Consider the following 22,219-nt stretch of genomic DNA (forward strand, 5'->3'; position numbering starts at 1 on the left):
CGCTCCGTTTGATCGAACGACGCCGCAAAACTCTCGTCCGCACGACGCCCGCGCGCTTCCCTCTTCACTCCCTTCCCGCGCGCGCCTCGGCATGCGTCGTCCTCTCCTCGCCGCCGTCGCGCTCCTCCTCCTCGCCGCGGCGTCGCCGCTCGCGGCCGCGCGCGAGGACGACGACGAAGAGTACTACATCCTGTCGCTCAAACCCGGCGCGGGCGCGCGACGCGCGCGCTTGCCTCCCGCCGCCCCGCCGCGTCGTTTCCACGGCGGGAACGGCGACGAGGACGACGCCATCATGGACGACGTCTCGCGCTGCGACCCGCTCGCGCTCGAGGACGAGCGCGGGTTCTTCCCGATCGCGCGCGTCCTGCGCCGCGCCGTCCGCGGCGCGGTGCTGCGCCTCGACAGCCCCGCGGCCGCGGCGCTGCGCGCGCGGCTGGACCCCGACTGCGCGCTCGAGGTGGACGCGCGCGTCACCGCGCAGGGCTATCGCACGACGAAAGTCGTCGCGCAGCAGCGGTCGCGCGGCGGCGGCGCGGAGGCGTTTCGACCGCCGCGGCCGACGCACTGGGAGCTCGACCGCGTGGACCAGCGCGCGCTCCCGCTCGACGGCGTCGCGTCCGCGGTCAACGCGAGCTCGTCGGGGGAAGGGACGATCGTGTACGTCGTCGACAGCGGCGTCATGCGCGGCCACGACGAGTTTCGACGCGTCGCGGAGACGCGTCGCGACGACGAAAGTGAGGAGCAAGTTTATTACGACGCCTCCGCCGCCGCCTACGCCGCGGCGGCCTTCGACGCCGCGGCCTCACCCTCGAGCCGCGTCGTCGCGGCCGCGGACTTCGTCAGCGGCGAGTCCCCGAGCGACAAAGCGCGCGTCGCCGCGATCGGCGGCGACTGCTACGGCCACGGCACCGCGGTCGCGTCGCTCGCCGCGGGCGTCCGCTCCGGTCTGGCGCCGCGCGCCGACGTCGTCGACGTCCGCGTCCTCGACTGCGCGGGGAACGGCCGCGTCTCCGACGTCATCTCCGGACTCGACTACGCGATCGAGCACTACCGAAGCCTCCCTGCGTACGAGCTGCCCCCCGCGGCGCTAACGCTGTCGCTGGGGGTGCCGATCGGGGTGCCGTCGAGAGCGCTCGAGCGCGCGGTCGCCGAGGTGGTGCGTCGGCACAACGTCGTCGTCGTCGTCGCCGCGGGAAACGCGGAGCGCTCGCGACGGACCTCGGACGCGTGCCGGTTCTCCCCGGGGCGCGAGCCCTCCGTGATAACCGTCGCCGCGAGCGAGATCAACGACCGGACGTGGAGCGACGGCATGACCGGGCCGTGCGTGGACTTGTTCGCCCCGGGGGTGGAGGTGACCGCCGCGGCGTTCGAAGAGGACGTTGGAAATCGATACTCGTACCAGTTGAACGCGCGTCGCGGCGGTTCTGGCGGCGACGGCGGCGGCGACGACGACGACGGCGCGGAGACCGAGATGGAGACCGACGCGTACGCCGGGTGGACGGGCACGAGCATGGCCGCGCCGATCGTCGCGGGCGCGGCGCTCGCGCGCATGAGCCTCGAGCGCGGCGAAGGCGCGGACGGCGCGCCGAACCCGGACGCCTCAGGTGCGTTAACAAACGTGTTTCACCCATCGCCCGGTTTCAACGCTTGATCGCGTCTCCTTTCTACTGACCGGTGAACTTTTTTTGTATGGAACGACCCTCAGACGTGAAGCGGCGGCTGCTCGACGAAGCCACGGAGAATGCGCTGTGGGACAGGCGCGTCCCGCGGGGCGTCGAACGTTTCGTTTCGTTTTTCACCCGCCCCGTACGTTTTAGTTTCAACATTTGATCGCGCAGTTCCCTTTCAACTGACCGGTAAATGAACTTTTTTTGTACTGTATGCCTCACCCTTACGCAGGGTCGACCCGCGGTCGCGCCCCCTCGACGGGTGGCCGGCGTCGACGAGAGCGCGAGGGCTCGCGTCGTCGCTCGAGGGCACGCCGAACGCGCTGCTGTATCACGCCGCTGACCCCGCCGCGGACGCGACGACGAGGAGGAGGGCGCGCGACGTCGCGTCGGCGCAGGGCGGCGGCGCGGCGGGGAAGGAGTGCTGAGGGCCGCGCCGTACGCAGCATCGGTCAGTTTAAAGGGGACGCGATCAAATGTTGAACCTACGGGGTGGGTGAAGAACGCGCCAACGCGCGCGCGCGAATCCGCGGCAAGGCGCCAAATCCATTTGTCATCGCCGCACTCGTCGTTCGTTCGCGCGGGACGTCTCATCGACTCGTCACTCCTCCCGCGCGCGCGCGTCAATGAGCGACAGGGCGAAGGTCCTGTCCCTCTTCCGCAAGCTCTACCGCGCCGCCCGGTCGCTCCCGACGTCCAACCGCGTCGGGTTCGTCCGCGCGAAAGTCCGCGCGGAGTACGAGACCCACCGCGGCGAGTCCGACGCCGCGCGGATCGCCGCGCTGCGCCTCTACGGCGAGACGCAGCTCGACAACGTCCTCGCGCAGGCGTCGCACCTGACGTCCGTCTTCTCCGACCCGCGCGCGCACGCGCGGGCGTGATCTAGTAGTAGAGAAGGGAAGTGGGGAAGAATGGAGGGGCGCGTCGGCGTCATGACGACGCCCGGCGTGATCGAGGAGCTCCACGTGTACGACTTCGACGGCACGCTCGTGGACACGCCCGTCCCCGAGCGCGGGATGGCGGAGTTCGAGGAGGCGACGGGGACGCCGTGGCCGCATCGCGGGTGGTGGGGACGCGCGGAGTCGCTGCAGAAACCGCTGACGTGGAAGCCCGGGCCCGCGCTGGGAGACTACCGCGCTCTCTCTGCGCTGCCGCGGTGCCGGAGGGTGATGCTCACGGGCAGGAGGCACTGGCTCGCGCCGCAGGTGACGGACATCTTGAACGAGTTCGACGTCGTCGTCGACGAAAAGATCTTCAACGCGACGGGGAAAGACACGCTGACGTACAAAGCGAACGAAATTCGAAGGATGATACGAGAGGCCGGGCCGGGGTTGAGGCGCGTGAGGATATGGGAGGACCGCGTGCGGCACGCGGCGTGGTTCGAGGAGTTTGGCGAGACGACGCCGGAGTTCGCGCACATCGAGCGGTGGGACGTCGTCCTCGTGGAGCCGTCGAACGACTTTTGAGGATGGAACCTCGCGCGCGAGACGCTCGCGCCGCGCTGTTGTAGCCTCGCTGTACTGTTACTGTATCGAAGGTATGAACACCACGTAGTCGCATACTGTACTTGGATGAATCGCCGCTCGCTTCAGTTCACTTGTACGCCCCGATCGCTCGCACGTCCACGTTGAAGGTCCCCAGCTGCTCCGGGTCTCCCTTCAACACCATCAAGCCAATCTCGCACATCGCCTCCGCGCGCAGCGCGCCGCGCATCACCGCTCGACCCATCCGCTCCGGTCGATCGAACGCGGTGAACGGCACCTTCACCCTGCCGAACTCGTCCGCCTTGATCGCGAACGCGCTCTTAAAGTTCACCTGCGTCGTCATCGCCTCGTCGTCCTTCACGACGAGCAGGTACCGCTTCCCCGCGCTCTCCGCGTCGCCGGCTCTCGCGTCGACGTAGAGCCCGCTGAACGCGCTCATGTCGACGCCGCTACCCATGGACGCTCTAACGGACGCGAACCCGCCGTTATTCTCCGTCCGCACGCACCCGGTGAACCGCGCGCACCCTAAGTCCGCCCTCGGGAGCATCATCCCGTCGCTGACGCCGCCCATGACGCCGTCGTTCATGGACCGCCACCGCGACGCCGCGTCCGGGTTGGCGGCGAAATCAAAGATCGCGGGGCACGGGTCGTCCGCCTCGGACGGCGCGCTCGCGGCGCCGCGCTGGACGCCCCCCGGGCCTTCGAGCGCGTCCTCCTCGTTTCCCGCGTTTCCCGTCGTCGCTCTCGCGGCGCTGTACACGATCGGCTCGTCCGGGGGCGGGTCCAGGAGGATGTTCACGACCGCGTCGAGGCCGCGACGCAGCGCCCACGCCGCGGAGCGCATCGCCGCGTCCGTCTCGCCACCCTCCGTCGCGATCCCGTCCGCGCGCGCGACCGCGTCTCGCAGCGTCGACTTGACCGCGTCGCTGTCGACGTCGACGTCGCGGACGATCCCCATCGCGGTCTGGCGGTAGAGTTTCACGCACCCCGCGGCGTCGCCGGCGTTGAACATCGGCGCGCCGAACTTGATGCTGCCGGTGATGGACGTCACCACGCGCGATCGCACCTCGGGGGAGAGCGACGCGGGCGCGCTTCCCGCGGCGAGGGTTCGCGCGCGTCCGGAGGAGGAGGAGGAGGACATCGCGCGCGCGCGGGGCTGGGAGGAGGAGGAGGAGGAGGGGGGGATGACGCGAGCGAGGAACGACGGGCGGAGCACCGCGTGACGCGCGGCGTGCATCGGTCCGGGCGCGGCGCGCGCGTCGTTATCGATCGACGCGACGCTCGAGGAGACAGGTGTCGCGGTCGCGAGCGGACAGGCAGGCTGGCAGGCTAGCAGGAACTGAACGCGGACGACGACGCGCGAAAGAATACTGAGTGCGGTGCGCAGTGCGGCGTTTCTCGTCACAAGGCGCGTCTCGCGCGCGCGCGCGCTTCCTAGGACCCGCCCCCCTCAGTTCTTATCCATGTACCGAAACGCGGCCGCCGCCCCCACGGCGCCGGCGAGGAGCACTGGACCGACGTCGCACGCGATGTTGACCACGTCCTTCATCACGCTGAAAAAGTCACTCAGCCAAAACAAGACGCGGTCCTCGTAGAACCGCTTCTTGTACGCCGCCGACGGCGCGGCGTCGCCGTCCCACTCCCACGGGCGCCCGTAAATCTGCAACGAGAGGAGGAGGAGGATGGATGGACGGAGAGAAGTGAGTGGTTTAGGGTCCGCGCGTCGGTCGTGTAGGGTTAGGGTCCGGCGCGAGAGACGCGGACGCACCTCCCCCGCGATGACGGCTTTCAGGGAACAGTACGACGTGTGAATCGTGTCGTTCACGATGACGCGGTTAAAGAACCCGTCCTCCTTCGTCTTCTCCATCTCCTTCCCCGCGTTCGCGAGCCTCGTCTTGATGGCCTCCTCCTTCTCCGTGCCTCGCCCGCGCAGACGTCGCTCGAGCTCCGCCATCGACGGCGGCGCGATGAACACGTACACCGCGTCGAGGTCGCTCTTCTTCACGAGCTCGGCGCCCTGGACGTCGATGTCGAGGACGCACACGCGGCCCGCGTTCGACACCGCGTCCACCGCCGCGAACGACGTCCCGTAGATGTTGTCGTGCACGCGCGCGTGCTCTAAGAACTTCCCCTCCGCGATGTCCTTCTCCATCGCGGCTTTTTCGACGAAGTTGTAGTGCACGCCGTCCACCTCTCCCGGCCGCGGTTTCCGCGTCGTGTGCGAGACGCTGATGAGGGTCGAGGGTCCATACGAAGCGACGTCGGGGTGGAGTTCATGGGCGTCAGCTGGATTTGAAAGGTGTCGAGGTCGAGCGTTGAAAGCGAGGGATGGGCGGAGAGAAACACCGGCAAAAGTCCTTAAGGAACGGCGTTCACCACGCGAACGGGGTCGTATGGGGACCAGTGTCGGATAGAACGCGCCTGAAGCCGAAGCGCTCGGGGAAATCTTCCATGAGCTTGTCGATGAGCGTGCCCTTCCCCACGCCGCTCGGGCCGCATATCACGAGCGGTCGCAGCTTCTCGTACTCGCGAGGGGCCTTATCGATAGGCATGCCCCAGCGGTTCTTCCCGGGGGGATACAGCGACTTGCGCGGCTTCTTCTTCGTCGCGGCGTCGTCGTCGCTCGGCATGATGACGACGACGTTCGGACCGCTCACGCCGCGTCGTCGCTCGCGTTCGGCTGCGGTTTCTGCTGCGGGTCGATGCCGAGGCGTTCCTCCTTGGTCGCGCCGTCCGGGTTGAACTGGAAGCTGTTCGCGACGAGGGTTTCCGTCGTCCCGCGCGCGAGGTCGGCCTGGAGTTTCCGGATGTGTGCTTTCCGGGCTTCTTCGTACTGCGAGAGCGAGCGCGCGAGAGGGAGGGAGAGAGGGAGGGAGGGCGGATCAGGGTTCGCGCTCGGGCGAGATCCGACGATCGATCGAACGAACGAACGAACGAACGATCGAACGTCGCGCGGACGGGACGATGCCGCGGAGGGAGGGAGGGTTCCGCGACCGACGGCGACGACGACGCGGCGTACCTCCTGCTTGTCCTCGGGCTTGAGCTCGATTCGCGTCGGCGGGCGTCTGAGCATGTCGTTTATGGCGCTTCGACGACCGCGCGCCTCTTTTCGCTTTCGCCCTTCGACGAGCTTCGACGAGGCCGGGCCGGGCCAGGCTGCTCCGGGAGCACACTTTCAAAATCGGGAGGGGTGCCTACGCGAGATCGGCGCGCACGGCGAGCGAGCGCCGGCCGCCGGCGACGCCACCCACCCCACCCTCCGCGCGCGATGGACGACGGCGATGATGGAGACGCTGCGATCGCGAGGCTTATGATGGAGGAGGAGTACGCCGCCGCGGACGCCGCGGGCCTGGACTACTCGCCGTCCATGTTCAGCAGGCGAAGGCGTCGCGGGGACGACAGCGAGAGCGACGAGTACTCCCCGCGGCGCGGCGTGAAGCGCGCGGCGAAGCCCAAGCCGAAGCCGCCGCCGAAGCCGTCGCCGAAGCCGAAGCCGAAGAAGGAGCGACCGCCCGCGAAGGCGCCGAGCGGCGGCGCGAGCGGCGTGACGTTGGCGCACCTCATCGACGCGAATCTCATCGCCCCCGGGGTGGACGTCGTGAGCACGCTCTACAACGGCGTCACGGAGCTCGCGACGCTGCGCGACGACGGCGCGATCGCGTGGGACGGCCGCGAGTTCCACTCCGTCTCCGCCTTCTCGCTCGCGGTGAAGCGACGGACGAACCCGGACCGCAAGGCGGACGACGGGTGGAAGTGCGTCAAATGCGACGGCGTCGCGCTCGACGCGGTGAAGCGGCGATACGAGGCGACCGTCGCGGCGGGGGGTGCCGAGGGTGCCGAGGACGCCGCCGGCGACGGCGCGATCGTTAAGCCCGGCGGCGCCGTGGAGCTGGCGATGCGGAAGGCGCGGGACGCGAAGGACGCGGCGGCGAGGGAGAGGGAGGCGTCGAAGCCGCCGCCGCCGCCGCCGAAACCCAAGCCGGCGAAGGTTTCGAAACCCAAGCCTCCGAAGGTTTCGAAACCGCCGCGGGACCCTAAAGCGCCGCCGCCGCCGCCGCCGCCGCCGCGTCCGCAGCGCGCGCGCCGCGCGGCGTCCTCGCGCGGCCCGCTCCCCGGCGCTCACGGCCCGAACGGGGACCTGCAGATGGTCGAGTGCGAGAAACACCCGCGCGGGACGCAGCCGTGGACGCAGACGTTGTCGCCCGCGGCGGCGACGTTGATGGACTTCCACGCGCACCTGTGCGGCGACGAGGTAGGAGGAGTCGCGTCGCACTGGTCCCCATACGACCGCGTTCGCGTGGTGAACGCCGATCCTTAAGGACTTTTGTCGTCGTCTCTCTCCTCCCACCCCTTCCTTTCAATCCCCGCCCGCGACGCCTTTCAACTCCACCCCGCCTTTCAACTCCACTCCACCTCCAGATCATCGGGTTCTTGGGCGGGACCTTCGACGCGGACGCGAAGACGCTGAAGATCACGCGCGCGCTCCCGGCGCGACGGTTGACGCTGAAAGACGTCGACGGCGCCGACGCCGCCGTGGAAGTGGAGCTCGACCCGGAGAGCGTTCCGGACATCGTCGACGCGCTCGACGAGGACGGGTTACGCGTCGTCGGGTGGTACCACTCGCACCCGGTGTTCTCGACGCACCCGTCGCTCCGGGACATCGAGAACCAGGCGAACTATCAGTTTCTGTTCAAAGACGGACCGGGACCGGGACCGGGACCGGGCGGGGGCGACGGGAAGGGCGGCGGGTCCGGGTCCCCGCCGCCGTTCGTAGGGTGCATCGTCGGTCCGTACGACCAAAAGAACGTCTCCGAGAGCAGCGACATACGGTGGTTCCACGTCGTGGACGACGACGGCGGGGAGACGCGCGGCGGCGTCGGCGGCGCGGCCTCCGCGGCCGCGAGAGCCGCGACGGGCGAGGCCGCGGGAAGGCCGTTCGAGCTCGAGTGCGCCGCCTCGGAGGACGCCGCGCTCCCGCCGAACGTACTTCTCGACCTTCGGAAGCTCGCGGACGCGTTCGGGGACGGCGACGGCGAGCGCGGGGACGGCGACGGCGCGGGCGCGGAGCGCGCGGACAGGGTCGACCTCACGTCGCACTGGAGAGACGGCGTGAGTAAGCTCGCGAAACTGCGCGCGAGTTTATCCTCGCGGCTGCCGCGGGCGTGGGGGGAGGACATGCGTATGAACTACGTCGGCGGCGTGCTGCGATACCTGGAGCACAAGTGGGGGATAGCCTCGACGACTTGACGGATGCACCCACACGCATGATGTCTACAGTAGTCTAACTAATCACAACGTTGAGCACGGTAACGCATCTCTTCTTGGGTCAGTTTCTCAGTCGTCCAACACGCGATACCTCGCGCGTCCTTGCGTCGCGTCGCGCAGAGCCTCTCCTAATCGTTTCGCGCGTCTTCTCTCGACGGTCACCTGCACGTGGACGCCGCCGTCGTCGCAAAATTCCTCGTCCTCCTTCACCGCGCCGTGCGCTTCCATGCTGCTGTATATTCCCCCCAAGTCATCGAACGCCGGCGAGTCGATGAGCGCGTCGACGACGGGGTACGTCACCTTCGACGGCGCGCCTTCCAACGCTTTCGCAGCCGCGCCTCCGTACGCTCGCACCAATCCTCCCGCGCCGAGTTGGGTCCCGCCGTAATACCGCGTCACGAGCACGGCGACGTTGTCGAAGCCGCTGCCCTCGATCGCGCTCAGCATCGGCAACCCCGCGGTCCCTCCCGGCTCGCCGTCGTCGCTGCTCCGCGTGCTCTGACCGATCTTGTACGCGAAGCAGTTGTGCGACGCCTTCGGGTCGCCGTTGGATTCCACGAACGCCATCGCTCGCGACGGCGAGTCCACCGGCGCCGCGATGGCGACGAACTTGGACTTCTTCACCTCCGTCTCCGCGACGACGCGCTCGAGGAGCCGAAGCGTCGCGCCGTCGCCCGCGGCGTCGTCGTTCGAGTCGTCGTCGTCGCGCTTGGTTTGTCTCTTCGCGAACGCTCGGGTGCGCGGGCGGGCGCCCGTCGCGCCGACGCGCCGCGCGGGCGTCTGCCATCGGACGACGGCGCGCGGGGTCATCGCGCGCGTCGTCGCCGCCGCCGCGCATCGCGCGGCGATCGTCATCATGCGCGCTTCCGCCGTCGAGCGCGCTGTCTCGGCGCCGCCGTCTCTGCGCCACCAGTTTTCGCGTCCCGCCAGCGCAGCGCCACTTGGCGACCACATCTCTTTATCCGTCCGAGAAGAGCACTCCTACACGCGCGGGGCGGCCCAGAGCAGAGCGTCATGCGTCTCTCGGCGTCGCCGTCCCCCGCGGCGTCCCTCGCGCGCGAACGACGCCGCAGCGGCGCGCGCGAACGACGCCGCAGCGGCGCGCGCGCGTCGTCCAGCGCCGCCGCGAGGAGATCGCCGTCGGCGAGCCGCGCGAACTGGAAGGCACCCCGAGGCGCGACGACGACGACGACGAGGACGACGACGACGACGACGCGCGCGATGAACCGCGGGCTCGCGACGCCGACGGGAGGCTTCCTCGCGCTCGGCGCGCGCGGCGAGGACGACGACGACGAGATGAGCGAGGGCGTCAGAGCGCGGCTGCGCGCGGAGGCCGCGCTCACGGCCGCGGACGCGTTCGAGGAGGTGTGGCGAAGCAACGCGTCGATCCGCGCGAAGATCTCCGGCGACCTCGACCCCGCGGCGGCCGCGGCGGCGGCGCGCCCGCGCCGCCTGCGCCCCGGTCAGAAGCCGACGCAGAGCGACGAGGCGCGCTTAGAGAAGGCGCGCGCGGACGCCAAGGCGCGCGCGCACCCGAGCGCGGCGCTGTTCGAGGACGAGGACTTCCGAAGGAGCAAGGTTGCAAATCTCTACCGCGTGCTCGCGCCCGCGCTGCAGCCGCGATCCATCGAGACCGCGAGCGACGCGTGCTTCGTCGTCGGCGCCACCATCGCGGCGACGATCCCGACCGCGCTGTGCGACGTCACGCCGACGGACGCGGCGAGGACGCTCGTGCACCTCCGGAAGATACACGGCGACCGCGCGGACCTCGTGGAGCTCATCGCGGCGAACCCTTCGACGCTGCTGACGCAGCCGCCGCCGCGCGTCGCCGCCGCAAACGCCGCCGCCGCGCCCTCCTCGAGGGCGAAGCTCGCGGCCGCGGGCGCGGCCGCCGCGGACGCGGTCGTCTCTCGCGTCGAGGCGAAGGTGATCCGCGACGTCGCCGCCTCGGACGACGAGAACGAGGCGCGGACAGTCACGGACGGTCGCGAGGACGGCAAGTGGCGCGTCGGCGGCACGCTCAAGGTTGGTTCGAGCTCATCACCCTCTCTTCTCAACTCTTCTCTCCCCTCTTTCTTTCTTCCGTCGAGCTCTTCTTCGCTTGACCCGTCTCATCCGACTGTTCCGTGAGTAACACGCACTTTACGATGAATCTCTGTCTATCAGTTCGTGACTGTTATATTTTTGTTTGAACGACCCACGCTCAAGGGGACGTCGAGTCGAGCGGAGGATCTCAAAGTTCGGTTCTGGAACCTCTGGGGCGGGTCGTCCGCGTGTCGCGCGGTCGTCACCGCGAGCGCGCGAGGGAGCGTGTACCGCGACCCGACGCGGATGGAGGCGATCGTGCTGTCGCTGGATCGGTACATGCCGTTCATCGACGCGCCGATGCTGCTGCATCGGGAGCCGGCGTTGTTCGAGCTCGCCGCGGAAGCCGTCGTGCGCCGCGCCGTCGCCGTGCGCGCCGTCTTGCGCGGCGGCGACGTCGGGCGGGTGTTGGGATTAGCCCCGAGTTTGTTGCTCGCGGACGAGGATGACGTGCGCGCGGCGGTGGAGGCGATCGCGGAGGAGTGCGAGACGAGCGGAGGAGGAGGAGGAGGGCGAAAGGGGAGGAGGAAGGTCCGGGAGAAGGACGTGTTCGACGCGGCGTTTCGCGCGATTCAAGGGGGCGGCGCGGAGGCGTTCTTGGCGCGCGGACGCGCGAGACGGCGCGGCGGCGGCGTCGTGTTGATGACCGAGAAGGGAGGGAGCGTGCACGTGCGCTGAGTGACGACGCGTTCGTTATCTTCTGTCATGATACGTAGATCCATCGAAAGTACTTCGTCGCGAGTACTTGTACTGTACGACTACCGCGCGAGCGCGGCGGCTCTGCCCGGCGGCTCACCGCTTCGTCCGCGTCTTCTTCTTCGCCGCGTCGCCGCCGCCAGCGCCGCCGCCGGCCGCGGCTCGCTTCTTCCCCGCGTTCTTCTCCCCTTTCTTCTCCGCACCCTTCCCGCTACTGCTCCCCCCCCCTCCGCCGCCGCCGCCGCCGGACGCGTTCGCGCCGGAAGCCATCCCCGACGTGATGTTCCTCTTCGCGCCCCTCCCCCCCCCGAGCTCCACCGCGTTCACCTGCGACGCAAACTTGAGCGAGCACAGCGACTCCTCCGCGCTCGGCGCCTCCGGGTTGATGTTGACAAACATCAACGTCTTCCCGTCGCCGCCGAGGCACGGCTGCAGCAGATACGTCAGCTTGCTGTTCCGGTACGGCACGTGCGACTGCTTGTTCGACAGCGCCTGGAACACGTCCCCGAGGCACGACAAAGACTTGTTAATCGCGCACGCCTCCTTGAGCCGCGCGCCCTCGGCGCCCGATCGCCCGACGCGTTCGCTCCCAGCCAGATCCACGAGGTTCAAGCACCCGGTGAGCCTCGACCCGGACGCGTCGTGCGTACCCGTGATGTACAGCATGAAGATGGTGTGCGAGCGCGAGGACACCGCGTTCATCTGCGTCGCCTCCACCGCGCGCGCCGACGCGGCGCGACGCACGAGGCCGGCGGCGGCGTCGACGCTCGCAACCGGCTCTCTCCGCACGCCGCTCACCTCGGTGACGCCGCGCGGCGTGTGCACGATGGAGTGTTTATCGCTGTGTCCGCTCCCGGCGCACAGCAAATCTCGCACCTGCTCGTTGTAAATCTCGACGTACGACGCGGTCATGTCGTACCGCCATCCCTTCTTCGCGTTCGCCTCGGACGCCTCGACAACTTTGGCCACCGCGCGAGGAATGATCCCGCGCGTCTTCTCGCACGCCTGGTCCCCGAGCATCGTGTGCGTCTTCCCCGAGCCCGTCTGGCCGTACGAGAACAGGCACACCTTGTACCCGTCCAGCGCGCTCTGCACGAGCTGCGAGACTTCCTCGAACACCTCCGTCTGCGTGGACGACGGCCCGAACACGCGGTCGAATTCGAACCCGGCGACGGAGGACTCTTTGTCGCCCCCTTGGGATTTGGTCAACGCCACCGACGCGCCGTCGGCGGCGACGTCGACGCACGCCGTCTCGCTCGTCGTCGGTCGGACGCGGCAGAACACGCGGACGTTTCCTCTGAGCTCTTGGATCTGGTTGTGCAGTGCGCGGCGCATCGCGTCCGCGTCGAGCGCTTGGGATTCGAGCTCGTCAACGCGCGCTTGCTTCTCTTTGAGCTTCGCCTTGAGCTCCGCCGCCTCGGCGGCTTTCAACTCCGCCGCGGCGCACGCCTTCGTCGCCTTGACGAGGCGCGCGGTGAGCGCGCCGGCGTCGCGCGCGCTCATCTCCGCGCCCTCCGCGTCGCCGTCCTCTTCGTCCACCTGCTCGCCGTCGTCGCCGATGCCAGTCGCGGCGCGCAGCGCTCGGAGTTCGCTGAGCATGTCGGCGCGCTCCGCCGCGGCTTTCTTCGCAACCTTTTCGCGCTCCTTCGCTTCCTTTTCGCTCCGCGCCGCCGCTTCTTTCGCCTCTTTCACCAAGCGATCGACCTCGCCGCGCTCGTACTCGAGCTGCGCGACGACGCCTTGGACTCTCGCCTCCGCGGTCTGCGCGGTCTCGATGAGCTCCGCGTGTTTGCTCTCCGCCTCGGACATCGCCTCCGCGGCGGCGGCGACTTTCATCTCGAGCGCTTGTAACGCTTCGGACGCGGCCGTTTTCTCCGCGTTGACCGTCTCGAGGTCCGTCTCGAGCTGTTTGATGCTCGCCTCGAGGGTTTCTTTCTCCGCAGCCGCGGCGGTCGCGGCGGCCTCCGCGGCCGCGTCCTTCTCCGCGAGCGCGGCTGCGGCGGCAGCCTTTTCCGTCGATAACGCCTCCTCAGCATCCGTTACCGCCTTATCAAGCGCCGCGGTGAGCTCGGCCGTCATCGCGTCGCTCTGTTCCTTGACCTCCGCGAGCTTACCCTCCGCCTCGGTCACCCTCGCGTCGCATTCGGCCCGCGTCTCCGTCGCCTTGGCCTCCGCGGCGGCCGCCGCCGCCGCCGCCTCCGCCGCCGCCTCCTCCTTCGCGGTCTTCACCTCCTCGGCCGCTTTTCGCTCGATCTCGTCCTTCTCCTTCGCAATCTTCTCTTCCAACGCCTTGACGTCGTCGCGGCAGCCTTCCTCAGCCTTGTCCGCGCGTTCCCTCGCTTCTTTGACCTCGACGAGCATCTTCTCTTGCTGCTCCGCGAGGGAATCCGCGCGACCTTTGCACTCCGCGTGCTCGAGCTTCGCTTTGTCGAGCTCCGCTCGCGTCTCTTTGCGCTCCTCTTCGTTCTTTTCGCGCTCGGTGTTCAGCGTGTTCGTCAGCGCCTCTGCGTCGTCATGTAACGTCTTGATCTCGGCCGTTTTCGTGACAATCTCTTCCTCCTTCTGCGCCATCGAACCCTTGAGTTTCTCGAGCTCGGCGGAGAGCTTCGCAACCTCGTTCGTCTTCGCCGCGATCGCGTCCTCGGCGTCGATCTTCGCGTCCTCCGCGCCGTTCACCGCGGCGTTCAGCTTCTGTTTCAAGCTCGCCGCGTCCGCGGTGACGGTCGCGAGCGAACCCTCGAGCTCGTCCCCTCGAGCGACCGCCGCGGCGAGCGCCTCGTTCAGCCCCTTCTCCGTCTCCTCCGCGCGCGTCTTCTCTCTGTTGAACTCCTTCGTGACGCCCTCGAGCTCGGACTCCGCGGACGCGAGCTTCGAGGACAGCTCCGCCTTTGTCTTGCGGCCGCCCTGCTCGATGTTCTCCGCCTGCGCTTCGAGGAGCTTGAGCTGACGCGAGAGTTTGTCCACCTCCGCGGTTTTCCCTCTCAGCTTTTCGTCAAACTCCGATCGCGCGCGGTTCGCGTTGGCGCGCTCGGTCGTGACCTCGTCAATCTTCGCGCGTATCTGATCCTCCAGCGCCTTTCTCTCCGCGGCGTACGCCGCCTCGCCGTTCTCGCGGTCGCGCTTCAGCGCGTGCGCCTCGCGCTCCGAGCGCGCCGCGGACTCGCGCACCGCGGCGAGGTCGGCGCGCACTTCCCGCAAACTCTCCTGCGTAGCCTCGTGCCGCGCCCGCAGGCTCTTGATCTCATTGTCCTTCGCCTCGAAGTCGTCGTCGTGCCTGCGAGCGTCCCAGTCCGCCTGGTCCCTCACGCGCCTGAGCTCGCTCTCGGCTTCCTCGCGCGCGGCTTTCAGCTCGCCCTCCACGGCCACCGTCTGCGATCGCGCGGCGCCGAGCTGCCCTTTCACCGCGTCGAGCTCTCGCTCGTACGCCTGCGCGGACGCGTTCGCGCTCTCCATCTGCAGCTTGATTCCCTCCACGCTCTGATCTCTGTCGCGCTCCGCGCGCATGAGGTCCTCCACGAGGTTCTCTTTGCGCACGAGCGCCTGTTGGAGGCATTGCTTCAGCATGTTGATCGCGCCTCTGGCTTCCTCCTTGACCGCTTTCAAGTCGAAGCCCTTCATGTGCTTCGGTCGGAAGTGCAGGCAGCGCTCGAGGGCGTCCACGAAGTTTGGATCCTCGAAGTTGGCGCGGTTCAGCGCCTGCACGGACCCGGCGCCGTCGCGGTCGGGGGCACCGAACGGATCGGCGCCGCCGAATCCGAAGAGCGCGTCGCCGCCGGCTGTGCTCTCGCGAATGGACGGCTGAATGGCGGGGCCCCCGAACGAGCCCCCTCCCAGGGGCCCGCCGAAGCCCATCATGGAGACGCTCTCGCGGATGTTCCCGCGTCTCGACGCCGCGCTCGACGCGAGGTTCATCGCCGCCATGGAGGGACGTCCCTCCGCGATGGATGCGCCGCCCGAGGAGGCGACGTTGGCGTTGTTGGCGTGAAAGAGCGCCATCGCAGACGCATTAGTAGCGCGCGGGACGGACGGCGCGGGGTGCGCGCCGTTCACCGCCGCGCGCGCTTCCTCGATCGCCGCGAGCTCGTGGACGTTCGGCATCCCCGGCATCATGCTCTGACGCATCATGCTCTCGCGCTTGACGACGTTCAGGCGCGCGCGGAACGAGTTGAGATCCGCAACGCCCGCGCCGCGGGCCCCGTGCCGAGAGGGGGACGAGCCGAGGCCGTCGCGCGGGAGACCGGGCGGGACGCGCGAGTCGCGCGGCGCGTTCCCGCTCCCGCCGCGGCTCGCTCCGTGCGCGACGTTCCCCGCGTTGATGTTCTGGCGCAGCGCGCCGCCGCCGCCGCCGCCGCCGGACGACGACGACGACGGCGCCCCCCCGGGGCCCGAGCGCGAGGACGGCGCGGCGAACGACCCGCCGAACGCGATGTTCGGCTTCGTCGGCTTCGCGTGCGCGTGCCGCGCGGTCGGGCGGTTCTCCTTATCGACGTTCGTCGCGTGAAGCGAGTCCATGGTTACGACGACGTTGACGCGTGGCGCGGGCGTTGAGGCCGCGTATCGCGCGTATCGCGGGGCGTGTGACGGCGCCGCGGCGACGGAACTGCCGCGCGGGATGGGGCCCCGCGGGAAGATAACCGAAAACGCGAAAAGTGTCGCGAACGTTTTCTTCCCTGCGCGCCATCTCCGTCGTATCGCGCCGCTGCCACCGTGGCACCGGTCTCGGGGGCACCCAGCCGAAAGCGCGAAATCATCCGACTGAATCTTCGGTAAAAAAATAATATCTAAACGACGCGTGCGGCGCCGCATCGCGCACTCCCCCCCCGCGCGCGCGCGTCGACGCGCGTTCGAGTCCGCGCGCTCCGCGGTTCGCACGAGGCCACCTCGCCGCGTCCTTCCGCACGGTGCGCGCGCGCGCTCGCTCGTCCTCGCCGCCTTGGAGTCGCGTTGTCGGAGAGGAAAAAGATCCCGCGGTCTCGCGAAGAAAGCGCCTTCCAAGTTCTTCAAATGCCGCGTCCGCGCGCCTCCGGTGCCTCGCGCCCTGACCCGCGCTCGAGCGCGCGTCTCCGCCCGCGCGCCGTGATTCCCTCTCGCTGACGTGCGCGCACCACGTTCCGACGCGCAGGCACCTCGAGACCGCATCGCGCGCGTCGCGCCACCGGGCGGACTTCCTCACGCGGCGTCGCGCGAAGAAATCGTTTAACAACGACTGCGGCGCCGACTGCGGCTCTGCACTGCAGCCTGCAGGCTCGCTGACTTGACGCGCGCGAGGACCTGGACTACAGATTCTCGATGGGAAGCGGCGCCGCGGAGGCGTCGTCTTCTCTCGGCACGCCTCCGCGCACCCCGGTCCACCCCGACGACGCCATCCTCCTCGTCGGCGGGTACACGCACGCGGACCTCCTCGCGCACACGCCGCGCGACGTCGACGCGTCGCACGCGCGCGGAGTCCACGTCCTCCGCGTGTGCGGCGTCACGGGCGGAATGACGCGACTGAGCACGAACGCGATCGGACCGAACGTCGCGTTCATCACGCGCTCGCCGACCAACCCGCAGATTTTGTACGCGACGACGGAACGCATCGACGACGAGGGTGAGGTGATCACGCTGCGGATCACGCCCGAGTTTACCCTCCGCGAGGTGAGCCGGGTGAAGACGGGCGGGCGGTCGACGTGTTACGTCAACTTTTGCAAAAATAAGGAGTACATGATGGTGGTGTCGTACTGGGACGCGAAGGTCAGCATGCTGAGGGTCGGGCCGGACGGACGGCCGGCGTCGCCGCGGAGCGTGATCATGCAACCGGAGGCAAAGTACGTGGACGATAAGAGGCCGACGCGGGAGGAGCACTGGAAGTTTCGCCAGCGGTGGCCGCACTCGCACTGCTGCGTCACGGAGCCGTACACGAACCTCGTGCACTTCGTCGTCGACCTGGGGTTGGACCGCGTGTTCGCGTACCGCGTCTGCCGCGTCAGCGGGTCGCTCGTGTTGAAGGGGTCCGTGGGGCTGCCGCGCGGGAAAGGGCCGCGGCACCTGTTGTTTCACCCTACGCTGCGCACGGCGTACCTCGTGAACGAGCTCGACAGCACGGTGTCGTGTTTCAGGGTGAACCTTCCCGCGTCGTGGGTCTCTTCGGAGGCGACCGTGGCTGCGGCAGCGGACGCGGCGATCTCAGCCCCGCCACCGATGGAGCAGGAGTGCGACACGCCCGGCGCGGCGTTGGAGCTCATCCAGTGCATATCGTCTTTACCCGTCTCAGAGCAAGGGAAGACGACGATCACGCCGCAAGGGGTGTGGAAAGCGGCGTCGCACAGCAGCGAGATTCGCATGCACCCGAGCGGCGCCTATTTCGTCGTCGGCAACCGCGGGCACGACTCGATCGCGACGTACGCGGTGGATCAGCGCACGGGATCGATCGCGCTCGTGGGCATCACCCCGAGCGGCGGGGAGTGCCCGAGGAACTTCAACTGGACCGGCGGCGGGGCGTTCTTGGTCGTGGGGTGCCAAAACTCGAACAGGATGTGCGCGTTTCGATTCGACGCCGCGACGGGATCGCTGACGCTCGCGGCGGCGCTCGAGGGGGTCGCGTCGCCAAACTACGTGTGCTCCGTGCCGATGTCCGCGGTCCCGGAGCTCGTGACCGCCGCTGCTCCCGCGGACGCGACGCCGACGTGCGTGAACGACGCGATCGCTCGCGTGAAGAGCTTCGAGATTGGGGGGATTCATCACTCTCACCACGGGAGCGCGTCCTCCGATTTCGACGTCGCGCCCGCGAGTCTCGTGCTGTGACGGGCGGACTTTCGATTCGATGCGACGACGGGCGAAGAGCCGACAGCGCGCGCCGCCGGCTCTCGCGTCCGATAGCACGTGAGGTACTGCTCTGTGACGTCGTACTTTACGAGCCAGACGCGACTATCGCGTCGGAATGAAACAGTCACGAGAGTACTGATCTTATATAGAAAGAATTCACGCCGCTCGTCACTCGCCGCCGCCGCCGAGCGCGGCGAAGGGATTCCCACCTCCGCCCGCGCCGCCGTCGCCGCCCTTCCTACCGCGCCCGCGTCCGCCGCCCCGCGCGCCCTTGCGTCCACGTCCACGCCCTGCCCCGGCCGCCAGGGGCGATTTCTCTTTCGTCGTCTCCTCCGCCGGAGGCGCGCCCGCGGCGGGCTTGACGGGGGGCGACTTGGTCCCTCTCCCGCCGCCGCCGCCGCGTCCGCCGGCGGTCGCCGCCGCCGGCTTCGCCGCGCCCTCGCCGTCGTCCATCGCGACGACGGCCGCCGGCGTCGCCGCCGCGGCCGCGCGAAGGGGCGAAGGCACGAACGGCGGCGCCGTCGCCTTGAGCGTCTTCGCCGGCGTCGCGTCCGCGCCGTCGGCGTCCCCCGCGGCTTTCCGTTTGTTCCCGCCGGCGTTGGCGTTGGCGAGATCCGCGGCGGCGACGCGCCGTCGCATCTCCTCGAGCTGCGCGGTCTTCTCCGCGAGCGCCTTCTCCATGTCCGCCTTCGCTTTCCGAGCCTTCTCTTGGTTCGCGAGGAGCGTCGCCTTCTTCTTCTCCGCCAGGAGCTCCGCGGTGGTTTTCTTCGCGCCGGCGGACGCGGGCGCCGGGGACGCCGCCGCCTTCGGGGACGCCGCCGCCTTCGGGGGCGTCGACGCCGCCGCGGCGACGGCGGCGAACGGGTTGCTCGCCGCGGGAGTCGTCGACGCCGCCGCGGGCGCCGCGGGCTCCGCGGGCGCGTCGCCCCCCGCTTCTGTGAGCAGCGAGTCCGCGAACGCGGCGGCGGTCGGGGAGAACGCCTCAGCGTCAGGCGCGGCTTCCTCGATCTCCGAGCCCGCCGTCGCCGCGGCGGCGGCGGCGCTCGCCTTGGCCGCCGCCGCCGCCGCGTCCTCCGCAGCCTTCTTCGTCGCCGCCGCCTTCTTCGCGTTCGCTTCGTCCACCTCCTTCTTCTTCGCCGTGTTCGCTTCCTCCGCAGCCTTGATCTTCGCCTCGAGCACCGCCTTCTTCGCGGCGGCTCGCGCCTCCGCCTCAGCCTTCGCCTCGGCAGCCTTCTTCTTCTCCCCGTCCTCGGCCGCCGCCACCGCCGGCGCGGCGGCGGCGCCTCGCGCGAACGGGTTCACCGCCGCGTTATCAGCCTTCTTCGGCGTCGGCGTCGGCGTCGCCTTCGCCTCGTGCTCCTCGCATCGCGCCCTGAGCCACGCGCTCGCGCTCGCGTCCACGCGGTACTGCGTCCCGTCCGCGCCGCCGTCGGCGACGTACCGCAGCGTCGCGCGCTCGACGGGGGTGACGCGCCCGCCGTCGAGCACCTCCGCGTAAATCGCCTTCGCGTCGTCCATGGAAACCTGTCCACCGTCGAGGTTCGCGTTTTCGCACAGCTTCAGCGCGGCGTCGTCGTACTTGACGCCTTTTATTTGGCGGTACTGCTTCTTCTTGGCGGCGGCGGCGGCGACGGGCGCGGGGACGCTCTTGGCGGCGGCGGCGACGGGCGCGGGGACGCTCTTTTTCGGCGCCGGCGCGGCGGCGCCGGCGGGCGCGCCGCCGCCAGCCTTCTTCTCCAACGCCGCCTTCTCCTGCTCGACGATCTTCATCCGCATGGACACGATCTCCATCTCCTTCTCCTTCGCCTCCTTCGCCTTCACCGCGGCGTCGCACTCCGCCGCCGCCTCGTCCAACGCGGTCTTCTGCGCCGCCACCTGCTGCTCCAGCTTCTTCACCATCTGTTGCTTCTTCAACGCCGTCGCGCGAATCTTCGCCACCATGTCGCCCTGGTCCCCTGCTGACCCGGCGGCCGCGACCGCGTCCGTCGCCGCCTGGAGCTTGGCCTCGAGCGATTCCTTCTCCTTCTGCCATTCCGCGGGCGCGGGCGCGGCGGCGGCGTCGACGTCCATCGCGGCGTCGCCCGCGGTCGCCGCCGCCGCCGCCGCCGCCGCGGCTTTCGCTTCGAGGTCCGCCTTTTCCTTCTCCCACGCCGTCGCCGCGGCTTCGAGCTCGGCGACGCGCGCTTTCATCTTCGCCTGGTTTTCCTTCCACTGCGGCAGCGGCACCTTCGCCGGGTTGTAGCTCTGGATGTGCTTCTTGGCGATCTCGAGCTGGGACCCGGACTTGTCCGCGCGCGCGGTGGCTGCGGCGAGCTCCGCGGCGGACGCCTCGGACGCCTCCGCGGCGGCCGCCTCGAGCTTCGCCGCGGCGTCCGCGGCGGCTTTCTTCGCCTCCTCGAGCTCCTTCTTCACCTTGTTGTGCTCGTCCAGGTCGATCTGGCCGTACTTATCCAGCAGCTGCTGCGTCCGCGTCTCCCAGCGCTTCGCGTCCGCTTGAAGGAGCTCGCGTTCGCCCGCGGCGCCGTCCGCGACGGCTTTGGCGCTCGCGGCTTCCCGTCGCGCCAGCTCCGCCGCCGCCGTCGCGTCCGCGACCGTCTTCTTCGCGTCCGCGATCGTCCCTCTCGCCGCCTCGAGCTCCGCGCGCAGCGTGCTGTTGCTCTCTTGAACGACGTGCAGGTGTTCCACCTTGGCGAGGAGGGCGCGGTATTTCTCTTCGCCGTCCGCGTCGCGTTTGCCCCCCGCGGCGTCCTCCTCGGCGCGGTCATTCCGCGCCTTGTCGAGCTCCTCCCTCGCGCTCTCCGCCTGACGCTGCCATCTGCTTCTCTCCATCGAAACCACCTCGAGTTGGCACACCGCGGCCTCTTTCTCCTCGCGCAGGAACCGGACCACCTCGCGGAGGTTCTCGTCGCCCGATCCCGCGTCGCCCGCGCCCGCCTGACCGTTCGCCTTGGACGCGTCCTCGAGCCGGTCGTGGAGCAGCGCGTTTTGACTCGCGAGCTTCGCCGCGTTCGCCTCCGCGTCGCGCTTCGCCTTCTCGATGACGCCGCGCTCGTTCGCCCACGCGTCCTCCGCCTTCGCGAGCGCGTCAGAAGCCTCGCGCGCCTTCTCCCGCGCCGTCTCCAAGGCTTTGCCCTCCTCCGCGCGTCGCGCCTCCTCGGCGTTGAGCTTCTTGACGTCCTCGGCGTGATGAAGCAGCTCCTGCTCGTACATCTGCTGCGCGGACCTCCACTGCGCGCGGTGCGACTCCACGTCCGCCGCGAGCTCGGCGACTTTCTGCTCCGCGGCGGCGACCGCGGCTTTTGCGGCGGTGGACGCCGCGATCGCGTCCGCGGCTTCCTTCTTCGCGGCGTCCGCGTCGGCGGCTTTCGCCTCGGCGTCCTCCGCGCGTCTTCGCCACTTCGCCGCCGCGCTCGACTCCGCCTCCGCGGCGCGCGCTCTCAACGCCTCCGCCTCCGCGGCGGCGTCCGACGCGAGCTTCTCTGAATCGGACTTGAGCGCGTCGAACGCGGTCTGCATCTCTTTGATCGCGGAGTCGTTCTGCTCCGCGAGCGCGCGGTAGTGCGCGGCGTGGCCCTCCGCGGCGGCGGCGGCTTCCCTCGCGACGGCGGCGTCCTCCCCCGACTTCATCGCCGCGGCGAGCAGCTCCATCTCTCTCGGCGTGGTCGCGCCCCCCGCCGCGCCCGCGGACGCGGCGTTGACGACGCCCGCAGCCTCCGCGGTCGCGCTCACGGAGCCTACGCCGGGAAGAGAGGCGGGGCGGATCGCGAGCTTGACGCGTTCCTCAGCCTTGGCGAGCTGCTGCTCTAGAACCTTGGCGCGCGCCTCCGCGACTTGCGCTTTGGTCTCCGCGTCGCTCTTCGCCTCGCGCAGCCTCGCGGCGTTCGCCTCGTCCTCCGCCGCGCGCGTCGCCGCCTTTTCGTTCGCCGCCGCGGCCGCGGCCGCCGCGGATCGCGCGCGCTCGCGCTCCGTCTCGAGCGAGGACTGAATCGCCGCCCACTCCTTCTGCAGACGCGCGACTTCGCCCGCGAGGCGCTCGCGCTCGCGGCTAATCTCCTCCTGCCTCGCCGCCTGCACCGCGAGCGCGGCGTCGCGCGACGCCTCGAGCTTCGCCTTCTCCGCGGTCACGGTAGCGGCGGTTTCCGCGGCGCGCTGCTCCGCGACGTGCAGCAGCGCGCGTTCGCTCTCCGCGCGTCGCGCCGCGGATTCCGCCGCGGACGC

The 22,219-nt window shown here is 69.5% G+C and overlaps 9 protein-coding genes across 9 annotated transcripts in view; 4 read left to right on the forward strand and 5 right to left on the reverse strand.

Annotated features, from left to right (window-relative positions):
• Positions 1-91: 91 nt before the first annotated feature.
• Positions 92-1,651, forward strand: MICPUCDRAFT_60245 (uncharacterized protein; the record flags this gene model as incomplete). The annotated part of the gene is made up of 1 exon (XM_003060393.1): positions 92-1,651. The coding sequence occupies one exon, from the start codon at positions 92-94 to the stop codon at positions 1,649-1,651; it is 1,560 nt and encodes a 519-aa protein (XP_003060439.1).
• A 657-nt stretch (positions 1,652-2,308) lies between these two features.
• On the forward strand, positions 2,309-2,515 carry MICPUCDRAFT_11868 (uncharacterized protein; the record flags this gene model as incomplete). Its single annotated transcript, XM_003060394.1, has 1 exon — positions 2,309-2,515. A coding segment is annotated over one exon (207 nt), but the record flags the coding sequence as incomplete, so codon positions are not given.
• A 745-nt stretch (positions 2,516-3,260) lies between these two features.
• Positions 3,261-4,292, reverse strand: MICPUCDRAFT_60248 (uncharacterized protein; the record flags this gene model as incomplete). Its single annotated transcript, XM_003060686.1, has 1 exon — positions 3,261-4,292. The coding sequence occupies one exon, from the start codon at positions 4,290-4,292 to the stop codon at positions 3,261-3,263; it is 1,032 nt and encodes a 343-aa protein (XP_003060732.1).
• A 309-nt stretch (positions 4,293-4,601) lies between these two features.
• Positions 4,602-6,186, reverse strand: MICPUCDRAFT_69172 (uncharacterized protein; the record flags this gene model as incomplete). Its single annotated transcript, XM_003060687.1, has 4 exons — positions 6,171-6,186; positions 5,573-5,984; positions 4,920-5,379; positions 4,602-4,811 (listed from the first exon to the last, which is right to left on the reverse strand). Exons 2-4 carry the CDS (start codon positions 5,779-5,781, stop codon positions 4,602-4,604), a joined length of 879 nt encoding a protein of 292 aa, XP_003060733.1. The 5' UTR covers positions 5,782-5,984; positions 6,171-6,186.
• A 233-nt stretch (positions 6,187-6,419) lies between these two features.
• On the forward strand, positions 6,420-8,398 carry MICPUCDRAFT_60251 (uncharacterized protein; the record flags this gene model as incomplete). The annotated part of the gene is made up of 2 exons (XM_003060395.1): positions 6,420-7,403; positions 7,571-8,398. 2 exons carry the CDS (start codon positions 6,420-6,422, stop codon positions 8,396-8,398), a joined length of 1,812 nt encoding a protein of 603 aa, XP_003060441.1.
• A 243-nt stretch (positions 8,399-8,641) lies between these two features.
• MICPUCDRAFT_7897 (uncharacterized protein) lies at positions 8,642-9,097 on the reverse strand (the record flags this gene model as incomplete). Its single annotated transcript, XM_003060688.1, has 1 exon — positions 8,642-9,097. A coding segment is annotated over one exon (456 nt), but the record flags the coding sequence as incomplete, so codon positions are not given.
• A 1,527-nt stretch (positions 9,098-10,624) lies between these two features.
• On the reverse strand, positions 10,625-14,828 carry MICPUCDRAFT_34695 (uncharacterized protein). Its single transcript, XM_003060689.1, has 2 exons — positions 13,874-14,828; positions 10,625-12,580 (listed from the first exon to the last, which is right to left on the reverse strand). The coding sequence occupies exons 1-2, from the start codon at positions 14,813-14,815 to the stop codon at positions 11,294-11,296; spliced, it is 2,229 nt and encodes a 742-aa protein (XP_003060735.1). The 5' UTR covers positions 14,816-14,828; the 3' UTR covers positions 10,625-11,293.
• Positions 14,829-16,020: 1,192 nt separating this feature from the next.
• MICPUCDRAFT_47939 (uncharacterized protein) lies at positions 16,021-18,164 on the forward strand. Its single transcript, XM_003060396.1, has 2 exons — positions 16,021-16,098; positions 16,320-18,164. The coding sequence occupies exon 2, from the start codon at positions 16,487-16,489 to the stop codon at positions 17,978-17,980; it is 1,494 nt and encodes a 497-aa protein (XP_003060442.1). The 5' UTR covers positions 16,021-16,098; positions 16,320-16,486; the 3' UTR covers positions 17,981-18,164.
• A 5-nt stretch (positions 18,165-18,169) lies between these two features.
• MICPUCDRAFT_47940 (uncharacterized protein) overlaps positions 18,170-22,219 on the reverse strand; it is a gene marked incomplete at both ends in the record, with an annotated part of 6,779 nt that continues 2,729 nt past the window's right edge. Inside the window, one exon of the mRNA XM_003060690.1 lies at positions 18,170-22,181. Coding sequence (XP_003060736.1) covers positions 18,170-22,181 — 4,012 coding nt within the window. The remainder of the gene's footprint in view (positions 22,182-22,219) is intronic.

Source organism: Micromonas pusilla, assembly GCF_000151265.4.
Source record: "Micromonas pusilla CCMP1545 genomic scaffold MICPUCscaffold_8, whole genome shotgun sequence".
NCBI classification, from domain to species: Eukaryota; Viridiplantae; Chlorophyta; class Mamiellophyceae; order Mamiellales; family Mamiellaceae; genus Micromonas; species Micromonas pusilla.